This window comes from Rhinatrema bivittatum, chromosome 3 (genome assembly GCF_901001135.1).
Source record: "Rhinatrema bivittatum chromosome 3, aRhiBiv1.1, whole genome shotgun sequence".
In the NCBI taxonomy this organism is placed as follows: domain Eukaryota; kingdom Metazoa; phylum Chordata; class Amphibia; order Gymnophiona; family Rhinatrematidae; genus Rhinatrema; species Rhinatrema bivittatum.
Window position 1 is genome coordinate 387,620,756 of NC_042617.1, and position 16,601 is coordinate 387,637,356.

At 47.0% G+C, this 16,601-nt stretch overlaps 1 protein-coding gene across 1 annotated transcript in view; it reads right to left on the reverse strand.

Moving 5' to 3' along the window:
• The window catches only part of DDX43 (DEAD-box helicase 43), a 487,172-nt gene that overhangs the window by 303,425 nt on the left and 167,146 nt on the right, over positions 1-16,601 (reverse strand). Inside the window, exon 10 of the mRNA XM_029595625.1 lies at positions 1,447-1,547. Within this exon, the coding sequence (XP_029451485.1) occupies positions 1,447-1,547 (101 nt within the window). The remainder of the gene's footprint in view (positions 1-1,446; positions 1,548-16,601) is intronic.

The window sequence follows — 16,601 nt, forward strand, 5'->3', positions numbered from 1 at the left end:
GGACAAGGCATCTGGCATAGCTGGGTTTAGAAAAGGGTTGCCCAAGTTTCTGTAGGAAAATTCTATAAAACATCAGCCAGGTAGACTTATCCCTGGGAGTAAGCAACAAAGAATGGATCTATGCTTAGGACTCTACAAGATATCTACAACTGACTGGCTACCGGACAGATGATTCAGGGCTCAATGGATCTTTGGTCTGACTCAGCATGGCTTATTTTATGTTCTAAAACAAATAGACATTCAATATGTAATTGCTGCTAGCTACATGGGTAAAAAGATCTTTAAATACCTCACTGCAGGGGCGGCTCAAGGCAATATGCCAGCTCTGCCCCCACTTAAATAAAATAACCCCCCACCCTCCTGACACCCCCAAGACTCATGAAAACCCCTGGGGGTCCAAGCAAGGGGCCCTGGGGCTATCTGCTGCTCCCAGGCCGTTGGCTGCCACTAACCAAACTGGCGCCAGTGACCTTTAGCCCTTATGTGACAGAGGCTAGCGGTGCCATTGGCTGGCCCATGCCATTTTTTAAAATGGCACCCGTCATCCATTGCCCCTATCACATGGTTAAGGCTAAAGGCCGACGAACACAAAAAAGGGAAATGCAACCTAACTTCACTATGTAGTTGCCAAAAAATATTGAAAAATAAGCGAGACACACACTGTCCCATGTTGGAACATGAAAGGAGGTAAAACAAATATCCAAATATAAGATGATATACTTAGGCTCCTGATGAAGTGGGTAACACGAAACTTCGGCCATCGTCGAGCTAACAGACAAGTGCCCTGGATAATCAACTAAGTTTTCCCTCCACTGAGATATGAGATATTCAATGCCTTAAGATTTCTTTCAAAGACTGTGGGGAGGTATGATTTACACCATCTAAAGCCGCAAATGATTGAATAGACTGGGCGGTCTCCGATTCAATTGCAGAGACACGCTGACAGGCTTGCTGATGCGGCATTAATACTAATAATAATACTTACATTTTGATAAATTATTTATGAAGTAAAAATTAAAACAAAAAAAGAATAAAAAGTGATACACATTTTTTGGCAACTACATAGTGAAGTTACGTTGCATTTTCCTTTTTTGTGTTCGTTTGTTCAGCGTGGGATTTGTTCGGTTCTTTTTCTGATAAGGCTAAAGGCCACCAGCGCCATTTTGGTTAGTGGCAGCAGACAGCCCGGGAGCGGCAGATCATTCCTGGGCCCCCCCCCGCTGGATAACCAGGGTTTCTCATGAGTCTTGGGGGAGGAGGGGAGGCAGAGTGAGGTGGGGGCTGGGCAGAATTTTGAAGGGGCACTTTTTGCCGCTTCAAAATTCTGCCACCTGAAGCAGCCGCCTCACCCTGCCTCACTGGTAACCCTCACCAATTTGCTCTGCTCTCTTAAAATAAAAAGCACCAAATGCCAAGCTCCTTTAAGCAGAAATTATGTGGACTTACCTGGTCATAACTGTTTGCCGATCAGGACGTACATCTATTAAAATCTTCATAATCTGAGGTTCAAATCCCATATCTAACATTCTATCTGCCTCATCCAAAACCTAGAAATACAAAATGTAATGAAAATCAGACATGCTTAACAATGCATTCTAAAAAGAACACTCTATATTAATACTAAAATTGTATTTATATCTGCTTTATAGCCACCATAAATTACACAGCAGGCTTGAAATGGAGTTACTTACCTATAACAGGAGTTCTCTGAGAACAATGGAGACATCAGATGGAGGCCAGCATGGAACTTTGATATCAAAGCTTCTAGAAGTTTTGAGCATGGCTCATTGGGCATGTGCAGCACTACCCACTCCCTTACATCCCATGTAGGGCCCCTCAATCCAGGATAAAATGAAGACTTGGAAGAACAAAGAGGAGACAGTGTTTGTTAGGACCAACATCCCGCTCTTCTCAAAGAAATCCTGTTGCAGTTAACTAACTCCACTTTCTCAAAGGACAGGTAGGATGGCAGTTCTCATGCATAGGGAATCTCATGCTATCCAAACGAAAAATGAGAAAAGCAAAACAGTGCCAATGGCAAGACTTTTTGGTGGCAACAGGCCATTCTAATGCTTTTTCTTTTTTTGGCATACTAACTAAATAATGGGCCCTAGGAGGGATGAATTGGCCAAAACTCTCGTGTCTCTAGTCCCTGTTGAAACATTACTGAGATTCGAACATTAGAAGAGTGTTCAATACTGCAGCTTTGCAGATCTCCTCCATGAAGGTAGAGCCATAGCGGTGTCGGTGGCCCAACACCATGAGTCTTGACAAGTCATACCAGATCCAGGTCTGCCTGGATACAAGAGAAGAGGATATAATATGAAAGTCAAATAGAAGTAGATTGCTTGGATAAGCAATTTCAGACTTACTGTTTTCAAACTAAACAAAAAGCTGGGTGGACTATCTGAAGGTTTCAGTCCATCCCAGACAGGCAGCTATTGTTCCCTTGCAATCTAGCCTTCAATGTCCATTCACCTTTAAGGACTGACAACTGTAGACAAATTTAGGATGCTTAGAATAACCGCATCGCGAAAAACTTTGCATAAGGTGGATAAATCACTAAGGCCTAGAGCTTATTTATTTTATTTATATTCCGCCACTCTGTAGACAATCATGAGGGTTAACAAAAATACATCAATAAAAACAGTAATTACAACAGCAATATATCTAAGTATCACAATTGCTAATAAGATTTTATTATACAGATTTCATGTGTTGAAGTGATCATCACTACAATTAAGTCCTTCCATGTCAGTTAATTCTGCTTGCAAAAGCCCAGAGGCTTGCAAGGTTCTTTCAGCAACTACTAAGCACGGCACTGAGGTCATATGATCCAGCAGGCTTGATGGGAGACTAACTGAAATAAGCTCTGCATAAACCTGACCACTAAAGGCTTCAAGTCAATGAATTTACCTTCTCCATTGTGGTAAGTGCCAACTGCACAGAGGCAAATCCTTATAAGTTGGTTCATAACTCAACTCAGAGATGCAGAAGGATTCTGTGCAAGAACAGAAGATGGATCCAAAGCTTTCCATTCACACCACACGGCAAAAGGCCTTCACTCCAAACTGTAGAATTTCCTCTTGAAATCCCTCTTGGAAGCCAGAAGCTGGACAGATAAAGGAATTGTAAGGCTAATCTTATCAGCATCCAGGCTGAAAGAGCTAGATACTCAATGTTGGGGTGGCACTGCAGCCCCCAATACAGAGTACTCAGTATTGAGGAAATACCTAACCCAAAAAACCCCAATTGGATATCTCCCAAAGAAATAGTAAAACACATCTGACTCAGTCAATAGGGAACAATGAGGATTCCAGTCTCCGGTTTCTTATCTTCGATAATATTCAGCAATTAAAGGCCCCGTCTCCAATCTAGGACAAGTGTATCCTCAGCAAGCTGCCGCATGCTCCTTTTCGTAACAGGAGATTGGGAACCTCTCTCTTCAAAATTCAACTAATTCTATAAGGATTGACACTGTGAAGTAACACAAAACATCCCTCAAAATCTATATAGCAAACCTATCAAACAGAACTACCCATGGGTGTGCTGCACCCACGGAATATCTGATCTACTAAACCCTTATCCAGGGACCATGCAAGCGGTTCCTGGACTTATCAGAGAACAGTCACCTTGTCCACCAGATACCATTCTGTGAGAGATAGCTCAGCGCCACATCTGGACAATTACTTACCACAGGAAGTACAATCCTGACCAGGGCCGGTGCAAGGGGATTAGGCGCCCTAGGCGAGCCTTCTGCCTTGCGCCCGCCCCCCCCTCCCCCCAACCGGTCTCGGCCCTGACTCCTACATCGTTCTCAATCACGCCCACCGGCTGGGTGGTTTTCTGGGTCGCGAGCAGATTGGGCACTGCTCGCGGCGCGCCAAATTTTCACTCCTCTTTGCCGCCGCTTGTGGCCCCATATGATTCGCACCCAGTGGCGTACCAAGGGTCTCCGGTGCCCAAGGGCCAATGCATTTGTGTGCCTCTCCAGCATCCCCCCCTTAATCCTTCTTGTACTAATGCTTAGGGTCATAGAAAATCAGTGGCATTTCTAGACAGAATAATTTTTTGGGGGGGAGGGGGAGCCAAAATGACATTTCTTCATCACACCCACCTCTATAGCATGGATCCTGCTTTAAAATTGGTTAAAAAAAAGTGTTAATAAAAGAGTCCAAAGGGTCTTCTGCGTAATTTTAAAAAGCTGGCCAGTTTCACACTTCTAGTAAAACTACTATAAAATTATTTGATAGCCTCATTCAACTAATTCTATATGGCTATGAGAGTGAAGTCTGGAATATATAGGAAGGGACAGAATGTCAATATAAATCCTGCACCTCCAGTTCTCTAATCCTGCACCTCCAGTTCTCCCAAACAATGGGAGCTTGGATGTTTCCCTTACAGCTCATCGTAGTAAAAGATATTTTCAAATTCTGGTGTCACCTCACAGTAACAGCAGCACAAACAACTTCCACTGCCAGGCACATTGTGAACTAACACAAAACCCCGCAAAAAAGAGACACTCAAAATCTATACTGCAATCCCATCATAACATAACAGTAATAACACCAAGGACTCAAACAACAATAACCCTACCTGTGAAAAAGCAAGGGTAAATATTATACTGGGTCCTAGAATACCAATACACCACCTACTGAGGAAATAAAACAAACCAGATTGCTATAGATCCCTATACAGACACTATATGCTAGCAGAATCTCTCATCACGGTCACACACATAGAGCAGAGACAGACTCTCACCAAATACAGAATACAAAATAAAGGAGCACAAATTAGAAAAAACTGAAATGGAAACTCCAAGAAGCCAGACTCCGTGTATTAACAATAGAAAAACAGAACCACCATTCCTCATAAAACAAATAAAACCAAGAAACATAAAGCATCAGTTATAATAGTAAAACCATAATAAAATAATATTTTAAAACTACTGATAAATAGAATTTCTATTAATTAAAATCAGATACATTTTTTACAATTTCCTAAACACCAATAAAATATTTCAAAACAGCACATATATCAAACATCCAATAATTAAAACTAATAAGCATTTTAAAAAAAACCCTGCTGTCCCCTTCTGTGGGAGCTCTTGATTTCCAGTCACCCTGATATTGTCGAGGATTAGGAGGTTATCCTCTCTCACACACACACACATTCGTGCTCTTATATCCACCATAACCTCTCGCTCTCAGACACTGACACACTCTGAGGCTCTAAGACACTCTCTCCCCCTCCACACAAACTCTTACTCCCTTGGATTTTCTCATACACACTCATGCTCTCACACTCAATGGCTCCCTCACATACACACCTAGGCAGGCTCCCATTCATTTTCACACCACTCCCTCCCCATCCCCCAGGCATGCACACATTCATTCTCACACACAGGCTGATTCAGTAAAGCACGGCCGCAGTTGCACGGGTTTTAACCCGCTTTGGACGCACGTTTTGAGCGCGTAAGACAGACACACGATTCAGTATCGGCTTTTACGCATCCTTAGCGCTTGCCGAAAAAGACGCGTATTTCCGCCAGACGCATGTATATATGTTATGTTAATGATCGGATTAGCTATTCCCCCTGATACAGTAACGCGCGCCCAAATTATCGCTTTTTTACAGTGTCTTTACCCTCTATATTTACCGCCTACCCTGACCCTGGCGTTAGTGTGGTGTTTAGATGGAATACAAAGGCAAAATCAACCAAACAGAAGTGGAGCACATGGGATAAAAAGGGAAAATCACCCCAACAGAAGAAGTGCACATGCAGAGCTTTCAGACATCTGGAAAGGCAGCGGGGCCTCCGATCATGGACGTCCGGAAAGAGGCAGGAACGTCCATGAACGGAAGCCCTGACCTTGGACGTCCGGCCAGGCACTCAAGGCAGTGGCCATGGACGGAGGCCCCGACGTCCTTGCACATCCATGCTCAGTGGCCCTGACCTTGGACATCCAGCCGGGCGCTCAAGGCAGCCATGGACATTGTAAGGCAGCGGGGCCTCCCCTCCGATCATGTACACCCAGAAAGAAGCGGGAACATCCATGAACAGAAGCCCCGACCTTGGACGTCCGGCCTGGTGCTAATGGCAGCGGCCATGGATGTTTTGGAAGGCAGCATTCCCGTCTCTTTTCGGGCGTCCATGCTCTGAGGCCCCGACCTTCACAGACGCCCGGACGTCCTTGCACGTCCGGACATGGAAGGTTGGGGGTGGCCTCTGTTCAAGGACATCCGGATGCTCAGGGCAGCGGCCCCGGTGTCCATGCGGGGTCTGTAGAAAAGAACCATCCACTTACCTGCTGGAATGACATTTGAAATGACAGGTATGGCGCCAGCGCACCATGGATACTGTATAGGTGCTGTATACCGCTCTATACAGTAAAATGGATTGCGAACCTCTACCGCTTCATAGGCATGCTTTTGACGCTCCTTTGCCGCCGCTTGGATTTGAGTCTAATTTGAATACTGAATCGAGCGGCTTGAGAACTAAAATATGTGTGCGTCAAACGCTCGGGCACCCGGCTCTGCCGCACTTTTTTTTCGCGTCGGTACTGTATCTGCCTGACATACAGACCGCTTGGCAGGCACCCATGCATTCACACATACACCACACACAGGCAGGCATCTATTCTCACACATACAAACCCCAGGAAGACACCCATTCATTCTCATACACAGACACACCCTCAGGCAGGCACCCATGCATTCACATACATACACCCCCAAGCAGAGTCCCATTCATACACATGCACACACTAAAGGCAGACCCCCCCTCTCTTTCTTTTGCCAGCAACCTCGGAACCTCTCTCATTCCTCTGCTGCCATTGTCACCGCTGCCGCATGGGTATTGGGGAGGCGCCGATTGCTGCTACTGGCACTGAAGCCCATTCTGCTGCCTCCTCTGTGCAGGCCCCATGGGCTTTCACTTCCTCCATGCTGATCTCGTACATTGTGAGATCTGCATAGAGAAAATGCTATTCTTGCACATTCCCAAAGATTACGTGTCAATCACTAAAAAGTAATTTACTTTTTTTTTTTACCTTTGCTGTCTAATCTTAGTTTTCTAATCGGTTGGACACAGGCTTTTTTTTTCCACCTTCCCTTTCTTATTTTTTTGCCAATTCCTTTTATATTGTCTTTTTTTCTATTTCTTTTCTCTCCATTTTCTTCCCTCAAACACACAGTCAGGTTCCCATTCTCACATGCATTTCTCACACACACACAGGCTCTCACTGTCACATGCTGTCAGTCACACACACAGGCTCTCTCTCACTCCCACATTCTGTCTTGCTCAAGCACAGGCTCTCACTGTCAAATGCTGTCTCTCACACACACACAAACAGGCGCTCTCACATGCTATCTCTGCAAACATTCAGGTCCTCACTCCCACAGTGTCTCTCAACTCATCTCATACATGCACGCGCACACACACACACATTCTACAGACCCTCAGCCTCTCTCACCTCTGGGCCTTCTCTTCAAGGGTCGCCGCAGGATGGGCTCTGCAGCGGCCCTGCTACCAGGCCTCTTCCTCTTCTTGGGCCGCTGCAACTTGGGATTCGTGGCGGCCCGTAAGCGCTTCTCCTCTTCTGCATACGCTGATGGTCCTCCTCCTTCCTGCCCGCGCAGCTCCGGCAACATTTACTTCCGAGACCGCGCAGGCAGGAAGGAGGAGGAGCACCTGCACGTTTAAACGCGATCTTTTTCTTCGGGCCGTGGTGATGTGAGCTCCACCATGGCCCTGCCGATCTGCCTGCTATATGCATGTCGCGGCTCAGCCGCCAGTGGGATGAGGTCCACTGGCAGCCGCATGAGCCTCCCTGCGCCCGGGGGCATTGGCTCTACTCGAGATACCACTGCTTGCGGCGCCCCAGGCCCAGGCCTAGTTCGCCTAGTGCTTTCACCGGCCCTGATCCTGACCCAACTTGCTTGTCAACACAGAACAGAGCTATCTGAATGTGTTTGGACAGAAATTTGTTAGGCTATCGAACTTTGAAAGCCTTCAAAGCATAGCTTACTGCCCTGAAACTCAAGGAAGTTTAACTGTTACCCCAAGCACTGTTCCCTCTAAGTTATGCACATATGCGTGCATGCAGACTCTGGACCCCATGCACACAGAAGAGCAGAGTGCACACAAGTTCCTCTCTTGGCAGCTGAAAAATAGAAGAGGCCATGCTGACCGCCAAAGAAGAGACACGACCCCGCAGGCTGCTAGCAATAGCAAAGAAAAGAAGGCCCCAGGGGCTGCTGGTGGAGCCCAACCAACCAACAGTGAAGAAGGGGGAAAAGTCCTGTGGTCTGCTGGTGACAAAGAAGAAAGCAAAACCCTGTGGGCCGCCAGCAGCAAAGAAGAGTCCGAGTGGCAATCAGCAAGAAGAGAAAATGAGAGGCCCCAGCTGAGCTTATGCAGCCCACAGCCAACAAAGAAAGAGGCAGCATATGTGAGTGAGGTAGAATGAGACTGTGTGACAAAGAGCACGTGAGAGCACAACTGTGAACATCTGTATGTGAAAGTGCATATATGAAACTAAAGTATTTGTGTGTGAGCATATGTGAGAGCATGTCTGTGGAAAGAGCATGTGAAAGCAAGTGTATGGGTGTGACAGTATCTGTGTGTATAATGCAAGAGCATATGTGAGAGAGTGAGAATGAACAGTGAGTGTCAGATGTAAATTTGAAAATCTGGTTCTGGCATTCAAGTTGAGAGGTGAAGGTTCCCCACAGCTACATAACTGTTTAACTTAGTATAAAGCCAATCGTCCTTTGAGATCAATGTCAGGGCATCTTCTGAAAGCTCAGGATGTTAGATTGTTTAGGCATTCTCTATGAAAGTGAAATATTTTCCAGGAATGATCCCGAAATTTTGGAATGATTTACCACCATTTTTGAGAGAAGAAACAGATTTGCTTAGATTTAGAAAAGTGTTAAACTTATTTGATGAGAAAATATTAATATTTTTTTCTGATTTTGTTTTATTGTATTTTATATTGTTTATGACTTGTATAATTATGTTGTAAATTGCTTAGGAAGATCTTTCTTGTTAAGCAATACATAAATGATTTAAATAAATAAATAAATGTACATGGAGAAAGTACCCCTTCTCTGCTCCCCCGCACTCAGGATGATTGGAAATGAAAAGTTCCCAGGTATAGAAAGCTTGGATTTTTATCTTTATTTTTTTAATTATTGGGTATTTGATGTGTCTACTCTTTTGAAATATTTTATTGCTTGGGAAAGTTTAAAAAATGTATATGATTTTAATGGATATTCTATTCGTCAGTAGTTTTGAAATATTTATTTTTATTAGTATGGTTTTCCTATAATTGATGCTTTACATTTCTTAATTTTGGTTTATGAGGAAAGCGCAGTTGCTTATTTTGTCAAAAGTTTCTAGAAGCTTTGACCAGCACACTGAGTATGCCCAGCATGCAACTATCCACGCATCTATCTCATAAGATAGAGAAAAATAAGAGTGAAAGCAAATGTTGCTTACCTGTAACAGCTGTTCTCACAGGACAGCAGGATGTTAGTCCTCACAATGGGTGACATCATAGGATGGGAGCCCAATCACGGAACACCTTTGTCAAAGTTTCTAGAACTTTGACTGGCACCTACTGGGCATGCCCAGCATGGCACTAAACCTGCAGACTGCAGAGGTCCCTCTTCAGTCTTGTTTAAAGCTACAAGAAGTGCCGAAAAATAAAATAAAACAAACCCAGCACCGCGGGGTGGCGGGCGGGTTTTGTGAGGACTAAAATCCTGCTGTCCTGTGAGAACACTTGTTACAGGTAAGCAACATTTGCTTTCTAACAGGACAAGCAGGATGGTAGTCCTCACATATGGGTGAGTACCGAGCTGAGGATGCCCAAGAAATGCACCAAATATACCCAAGATGTGCAATAGGCACATGGACTGGGGAGGAATTTGGTAGAGGGCATCCTGAACCCTAACGGGCAGGCGGAAGGGTGTTGGTACGTCAAGTTGTAAAAAGGTTGTGCAAGACAGACTGGCTGAAGATGGAATCTTGTCTACCGGCCCTGTCTAAGCAATAATGGGCTGTAAACTTATGGAGATAACTCCAGGCAGCAGCACCGAGCATAGGTGCGCTACTGAAGTTGCCATGGCCCTCACAGAGTGTGCTTTAATACGGTCTGGAAGTGGAATGCCTGCTTGCTGATAGCAAAAGGATATGCAGTCCGCTAACCAGGAGGAGAGAGTCTGCTTACCCACAGGCTGCCCCAATTTGATGGAATGGAAAGACAAACAATTGAGTGCTTTTCCTGTGGGCAGCTGTATGGTCTAGATAGAATGCTAGAGCCTGTTTGCAGTCAAGGGTATGCAGAGCCTGTTCTCCTGGATTGGAGTGGGGCCTGGGAAAAAAGGTAGGTACTATACTGGATTGATTAATGTGAAACTCCGATACTACCTTAGGTAAAAACTTAGGGTGAGTGCGGAGTTTAGTGTAAGGCGGATAGGTAACTAGGGCCTGTAACTCACTAACTCGGCGAGTAGATGTGATTGCCAAAAGAAAAATCATTTTCCATGTGAGATAGCGAAGATCACAGGATTGGAGAGGCTCGAATGGTGATTTCATGAGCCGCCCCAAAACCAGATTGAGGTCCTAAGAAGGGACCGGAGGGCGCAGTGGAGGCTTGAGGTGAAGCAAGCCTTTCAGAAAACGTGTTACGAGGGGTTGTACCGAAATAGGAACGTCCCCGACATCTTTATGGAAGGCGGCCACTGCACTAACATGCATTCTGATGAAGGACATTTTTAGACCTGATTCTGACAAGTGCCAGAGATAGTCTAGAAACTTCGTGGTGGAATAGGTAAAGGGATTGAGAAGAACACCATGACTCAAACCTGTTCCATTTGTATAGGTAAGACTTTCTCGTGGAAGGCTTCTGTGAAGCAATCAGGACACGGGAAACTGGCTCCGAAAGGTTAAGTGGCTGAAGAATTAATCTTTCAACATCCAGGCCGTCAGGGACAAAGTTTGAAGACTGGGGTGGCGTAGGCACCCGTCGTTCTGAGTGATCAGAAGCAGGTCCTTTCCCAAGGGAATGTGCCTGTGAATGGAGAGATCCTGAAGTATTGGATACTTCACTTGGCGAGGCCAGTGAGGTGCTATTAGGATCATGCGTCCCTTGTCCTGATGTAACTTCACGAGAGTCTTCGAGAGACGTAGAAGTGGAGGGAATGCATATAGGAGACCGGTTGCCCATGAGAGGGAGAACGCATCTCTTGGCTGATAGTGTTGGCTGCGAGCGAGAGCAAAAAAGTTCTCTACTTTGTGGTTTTAGGTGACACACAAAGAGGTCTATGCGAGGATGACCCCAACGCTGGAATATTGAGTCCGCTACTGTGGGGTTGAGGGACCACTCATGCGGATTGAAAGCGTGGCTTAGGTTGTCCTCCAACACATTGTCCACTCCCGGCAAATAGGTGGCCTTGAGGTACATCGAGTGGGAGAGGGCCTCCACCCATATCTGTGCAGCTTCCTGACAGAGTAGGTAGGAGCCCATCCCTCCCTATTTGTTGTACCACATGGCCACCTGGTTGTCCGTCTGAATCAGGATGACCTGATTGGAAAGGCGATCCTGAAACACCCTGAGAGCATATCTGATTGCTCGCAACTCCAGGAAATTGATTTGATGTTTGGCTTCCTCTGGAGACCAAGTACCTTGTGTTTGCAAATCGGCAACATGGGCTCGCCAGCTGAGGTTGGAAGCATCGATAGTGAGAATTATTTGTGGGTCTGGAGTCTGGAAGGGCAGACCTTGGAGGAGATTGATCTGATTTTTCCACAAGGCTAGAGACTGGCGGAGTGAGTCGATGATGTGGACAGTGGTCGATAGAGGTTGGATGGACCGAGTCCATTGTGACCTTAGATTCCACTGCATGACTCATGGCCAAGCGGGCCATTGGGGTAACCTGTACTGAGGCCGCCATGTGTCCCAGTAGGATGAGGAAGTGGTGTGCAGTCGTGCGGCACTGAGACTGTAGCTGGTGTGCAAGAGAGATGAGAGTGAGAGCTCACTGCAGAGGCAGAAATGCCTTTGCCTGCAAGGTGTCCAAGTGAAATCAGAGTGTGTAAAGAAAGACATAGGGACGACAGAGCAGCTTGCTGAGTGGGAGCCCTGATCAACCAATCGTATAGATAAGGGTAGACATGAAAACCTTGAGTCCTGAGGAAGGCTGCTACTACTACAATGCACTTTGTGAAGACTCGTGGTGCAGATGCCAGGCCGAATGGGAGCACTCTGTATCGATAGTGCTTGCGGCCTACCAGAAATCTCAGGAACCTGCGATGAGATGGATTTATCGCAACGTGTGTGTACGCATCTTGGAGATCCAGAGAGCAGAGCCAGTTTCCTCTTTGCAGACGAGGAAGGAGGGAACCCAAGGTTACCATCTTGAACTTTTCTCGGTGGAGGTACTTGTTGAGGGCATGTAGGTCCAGAATTGGATGAATATTGCCTGACTTTTTGGGAATTAGAAAGTACTGGGAATAGAATCCTAGGCCTTGTTGGGAGTAGGGCACTGGTTCTATTGCTCTGGACTGGAGGAGGAGGAGGGAAACCTCCTGCTCCAGGAGTAGTGAGTAGTTCCGGTGATAACCTTGAGAGATTATGGTAAGGACCCACAGGTCTGAGGTGATTGTGTGCCACCTGTTGTTGAAATGGCACAATCGACTTCCCACTGGTATCTGAGGCAGTGGAAGCTGGCTGCTGCTCTCTATGCAGGAGTCAAAAGCCAGAAGCAGAGCCCAGCTGAGGAGCTGCCTGAGGCTTTTGTTTATGAGGTTGACGAGACTGGGCCTTTTGGAAAGGTCTCGTGGAACGAGTCCTAGACTGTGGTGGATAGGATTTCTTTGGATGGAAGAATGACTTTAGTATCCTTCCTGAATGGCTGTTTGGAGGAATACTCAAGAGGGCATCAGAGAGAGCTGGCGAAGGGTCTCATGATGCTCCTTGAGTTCCATCACCGTCTGCTGAATCTGTTCAAACAGATTGTCTCCTATGCAGGGCAGATCAGATAATCTGTCTTGTACCTCAGGGAGCAAGTCAGAAGATTTAAGCCAGGCCCACCTTCTTGCCGAAATAGCATTTGCAGATACCCTGGAAGCAGTGTCGAAGATATTTAAGGATCTTATTTCATGCTTCCCTGCCTCAAAACCCTTGTGTACCAGGGTTTGAAGCTGTTCCTGGAATTGCTGAGGCAGGGACCCTGCAAAGTCCTGTATCTGCTTGAAAAGACCCTGTTGTACTGGGTCATATATAGCTGGTAAGAGGCGATTCGAGAGAAAAGCATTGATCCCTGGAAGACACGCCGGCCAATGGCATCCAGGAATTTCTGTTACTTACCTGGGGGAAAGGAAGAGTGGGGTTTTGACCTTTTTGCCCTCTTTTGGGCAGATTCTACAACCACAGATTGGTGATCTAGCTGAGGTTTCTGGAATCCTGGGACTGACTGGACCAAATAAGTGGAGCAACAGAACCAGGGTGTTCCCAGTTCTTTTTTAGGAAATCCAAAAGAACCTGGTGAATAGGGATGGAGGTTATTTCCTTAGGGGCATCCAGGAATTGTAACAGCTCCATCATTTGATGTCTATCATCTTGTTCAGTCTTCAATTGGAAGGGAACCAATTCAGACATTTCCTTCACAAAATTTATGAAGGATAGGTCCTCTGGAGGAGAATGCTTCCTGCTTTCAGTAGGAGAAGGTGGCGATGGCAATTCATCGATGTCCTGAGAAGAATCATCGGTCCAGGTGTCATAGGGATCAGCACCTGCCCCTCTAGGAACCTGAGGAGGACGGGATGATTGTATTCCTGAAGGTCCGGGTCTAGGCTCTGAAGGCATCGAGGGAAATACTGGAGGCACCGATGAAGGCATCGAGGGCATTGATGGACGGATCGGTGGCACCGATGGGCGCATCGGCATCGATGGTTGAGGCATCGGCAGGACACCCGATGGTGGGATGTGGAACGGTGTTTCTCCTCCTGATGACAGAGTAAGCGGGGAAGGCACCGGAGCCAGTGACAAAGCGGCTATAAGCACTTCCATCTTCGAGCGCAGCAGTGCCAATGCTGCCGGAATGGGATAGATGGTCGGTTCTGTAACCGGCACCGATTTCAGCACCCGGGGACCTTGGAGTCTGTGCATTGCCTTATCGATGGCCTCCTGAACCTTCCGGTTCAGTTCTTCATGGAGACCTGGAGCAAGCACCCCCGGCTCCGGAAGGGAAGAAAGAGGTAGAGGCATAGCCGGCGGGATCACCGTTAAAGGTGGAGTCGCGGCTCCCAATATCCATCCGGGTGAGGGTTGCCTCGGTGACCCAGTCACAGAAAAGGTCTGTGCCTTTTCTGGACGGGGTTTCTTCGATGGTGGCTAAGACGATGACAAGGTCCATGACTTTCCTTCCTCGATGGTCCGAGACTTCCGGTGTCGATGCCGATGTTTCTCTCTATGATCCCCTCAGTCCTGAGGGGGGGGTAGAAGTAGTCGAAGGCCGAGAAGTCGTCGACACCGGGCGGTCACAGGCCGGTGGCCGATACTGGCGTGAAGTGGACGGTGCCGGTTCAGAAAACGTCGATGCAATAGACGGCGTCCGGGTTTGAGAACTGAAGAGAAGTTCCATTTTTTCCATTCTGGCCTTGCGACCTTTTGGTGTCATTAAGGCATATTTGGTGCAGGTCAAGACATCATGCTCACACCCAAGACACATTACACAGACGTTATGAGGGTCTGTTATGGACATGGTGCGAGTACAGTCCGGGCACCGACGGAACCCCGATGCCATGGCCTCTGAAAAAAATTGAGTCTACGGCCAGTAGGTCCAAACTAGACGGGAATCGACCGAAAACGGGTAAAAACCTACTGGAGTACAGCGGAGTCAAAAATTCGAAGGAGGGACCCCTGTGGGGTATGAAAGTTTTTAGTAATTCCATGAGGAAAATTCATGTCAGGAATCTCTGTAGAGCTCTTTAACCCGCGTGGCTACTGCTGCGCGGAAAAAAGAAGACTGAAGAGGGACCCCTGCTGGCTGCAGGTTTAGTGCCATGCTGGGCATGCCCAGTAGGTGCCAGTCAAAGTTCTAGAAACTTTGACAAAAGTGTTCCGTGATTGGGCTCTATCCTATGATGTCACCCATATGTGAGGACTACCATCCTGCTTGTCCTGTGAGAAAAAATAAAACAAACCGGAAGGAGAACCCAAATCCACGGGGTGGCAGGCAGGATTCCTGAGGACTAACATCCTGCTGTCTTAGAAGAACACCTATTACAGGTAAGCAACTGTGCTTTCTCCTAGGACAAGCAGGATGGTAGTCCTTACTCGTTGAGTAAATAGTAGGTATATAAAGGGAGGTGGGGTGGGAACTCAGTTCTTCTCTCCACAGCTCCATGCTAGCCTACTTGGCTCTGGTATCACAAATATCCTGAAGTGCTCTACTCAACTGTGGAACACTTAGACAACTTTCTTTCTCCTTTTAAAAAAAATAAAAATAAAACCTTCCTGTTGGCTCTGACTACTATAGATATAAAAGTCTCTCATTCCAAGCAAAGCTATCCTCCTTAGCCTGCTGTAAATTAACTTTCAACTCCTGCTACATCAAGGCCCAATAAAGGAGAAAATGTAGGAAGGAAAAAATGATTCTCTTTTTCTTCTTCGTTTGGAGCAGTTTCTCTGCGTGTGTAAGGCTTAGTGTAGAAATCCCTGGGACTAACAGCTCCAGGGTTTTCCCAATTCTTTGAGGAGGTCAAGAAGAACTTGATGAATGGGAATAGAAGTGATCACTTTAGGGGCATCCAGGAACTGGAGCAACTCCATCATCTGGTGCCTATCATCCTGCTCCGTCTGAAGCTGAAAAGGGACCAACTCAGACATTTCCTTCACAAAAGTAATGAAAGAAAGGTCCTCTGGAGGAGAACACTTTCTACTTTCAGTAGGAGAGGGAGGTGAAGGTAAGTCATCGCTGTCTGAAGAAATATCATCACCCCAGGTGTCATAAGGATCAGCAGACTGACATGTAGGACGAAAAAGGGGTTGGATACCTGAAGGCCCCGGCCGAAGCTCCGAGAAAATCGAAGGAATTGCCAGGGGCACCGTGGACGGCATGGAGGGCATTGGTGCCGATGTACGTATCGCCCCCAATGAATGAATCGGTGGCGAGGGACGAATTGGCATCGATGGCTGAGGCAAAACTCCTGAAGGAGGGATGCAGAACGGTGTTTCTCCACCCGATGAAACTGTCAACGGGGAGCGCACCGGAGCCATCGGAGACCCAGGAACCACCGGTGGAAGGGCGGACATGAGCGCCTCCATCCGGGATAGCAGCGGTGCCAGCACTGCTGGAATCGGGTCGATGACCGGTTCCACAATTGGTGCCGGTGTCTGTGCCGAAGGGACCTGGAGTCGTTGCATCGCCTTGTCGATGGCCTCCTGGACCAGCCGGTCCAGTTCTTCCCAAAGACCTGGAGCAAGCAGCCCCGGCTCCGTGACAGAAGAGGGAGGCAGAGGCACAGTCGGAGGGACCACTTTTACAGGCGGAATAGTGACTCCCAAACCCCGATCGGGTGAGGGTGG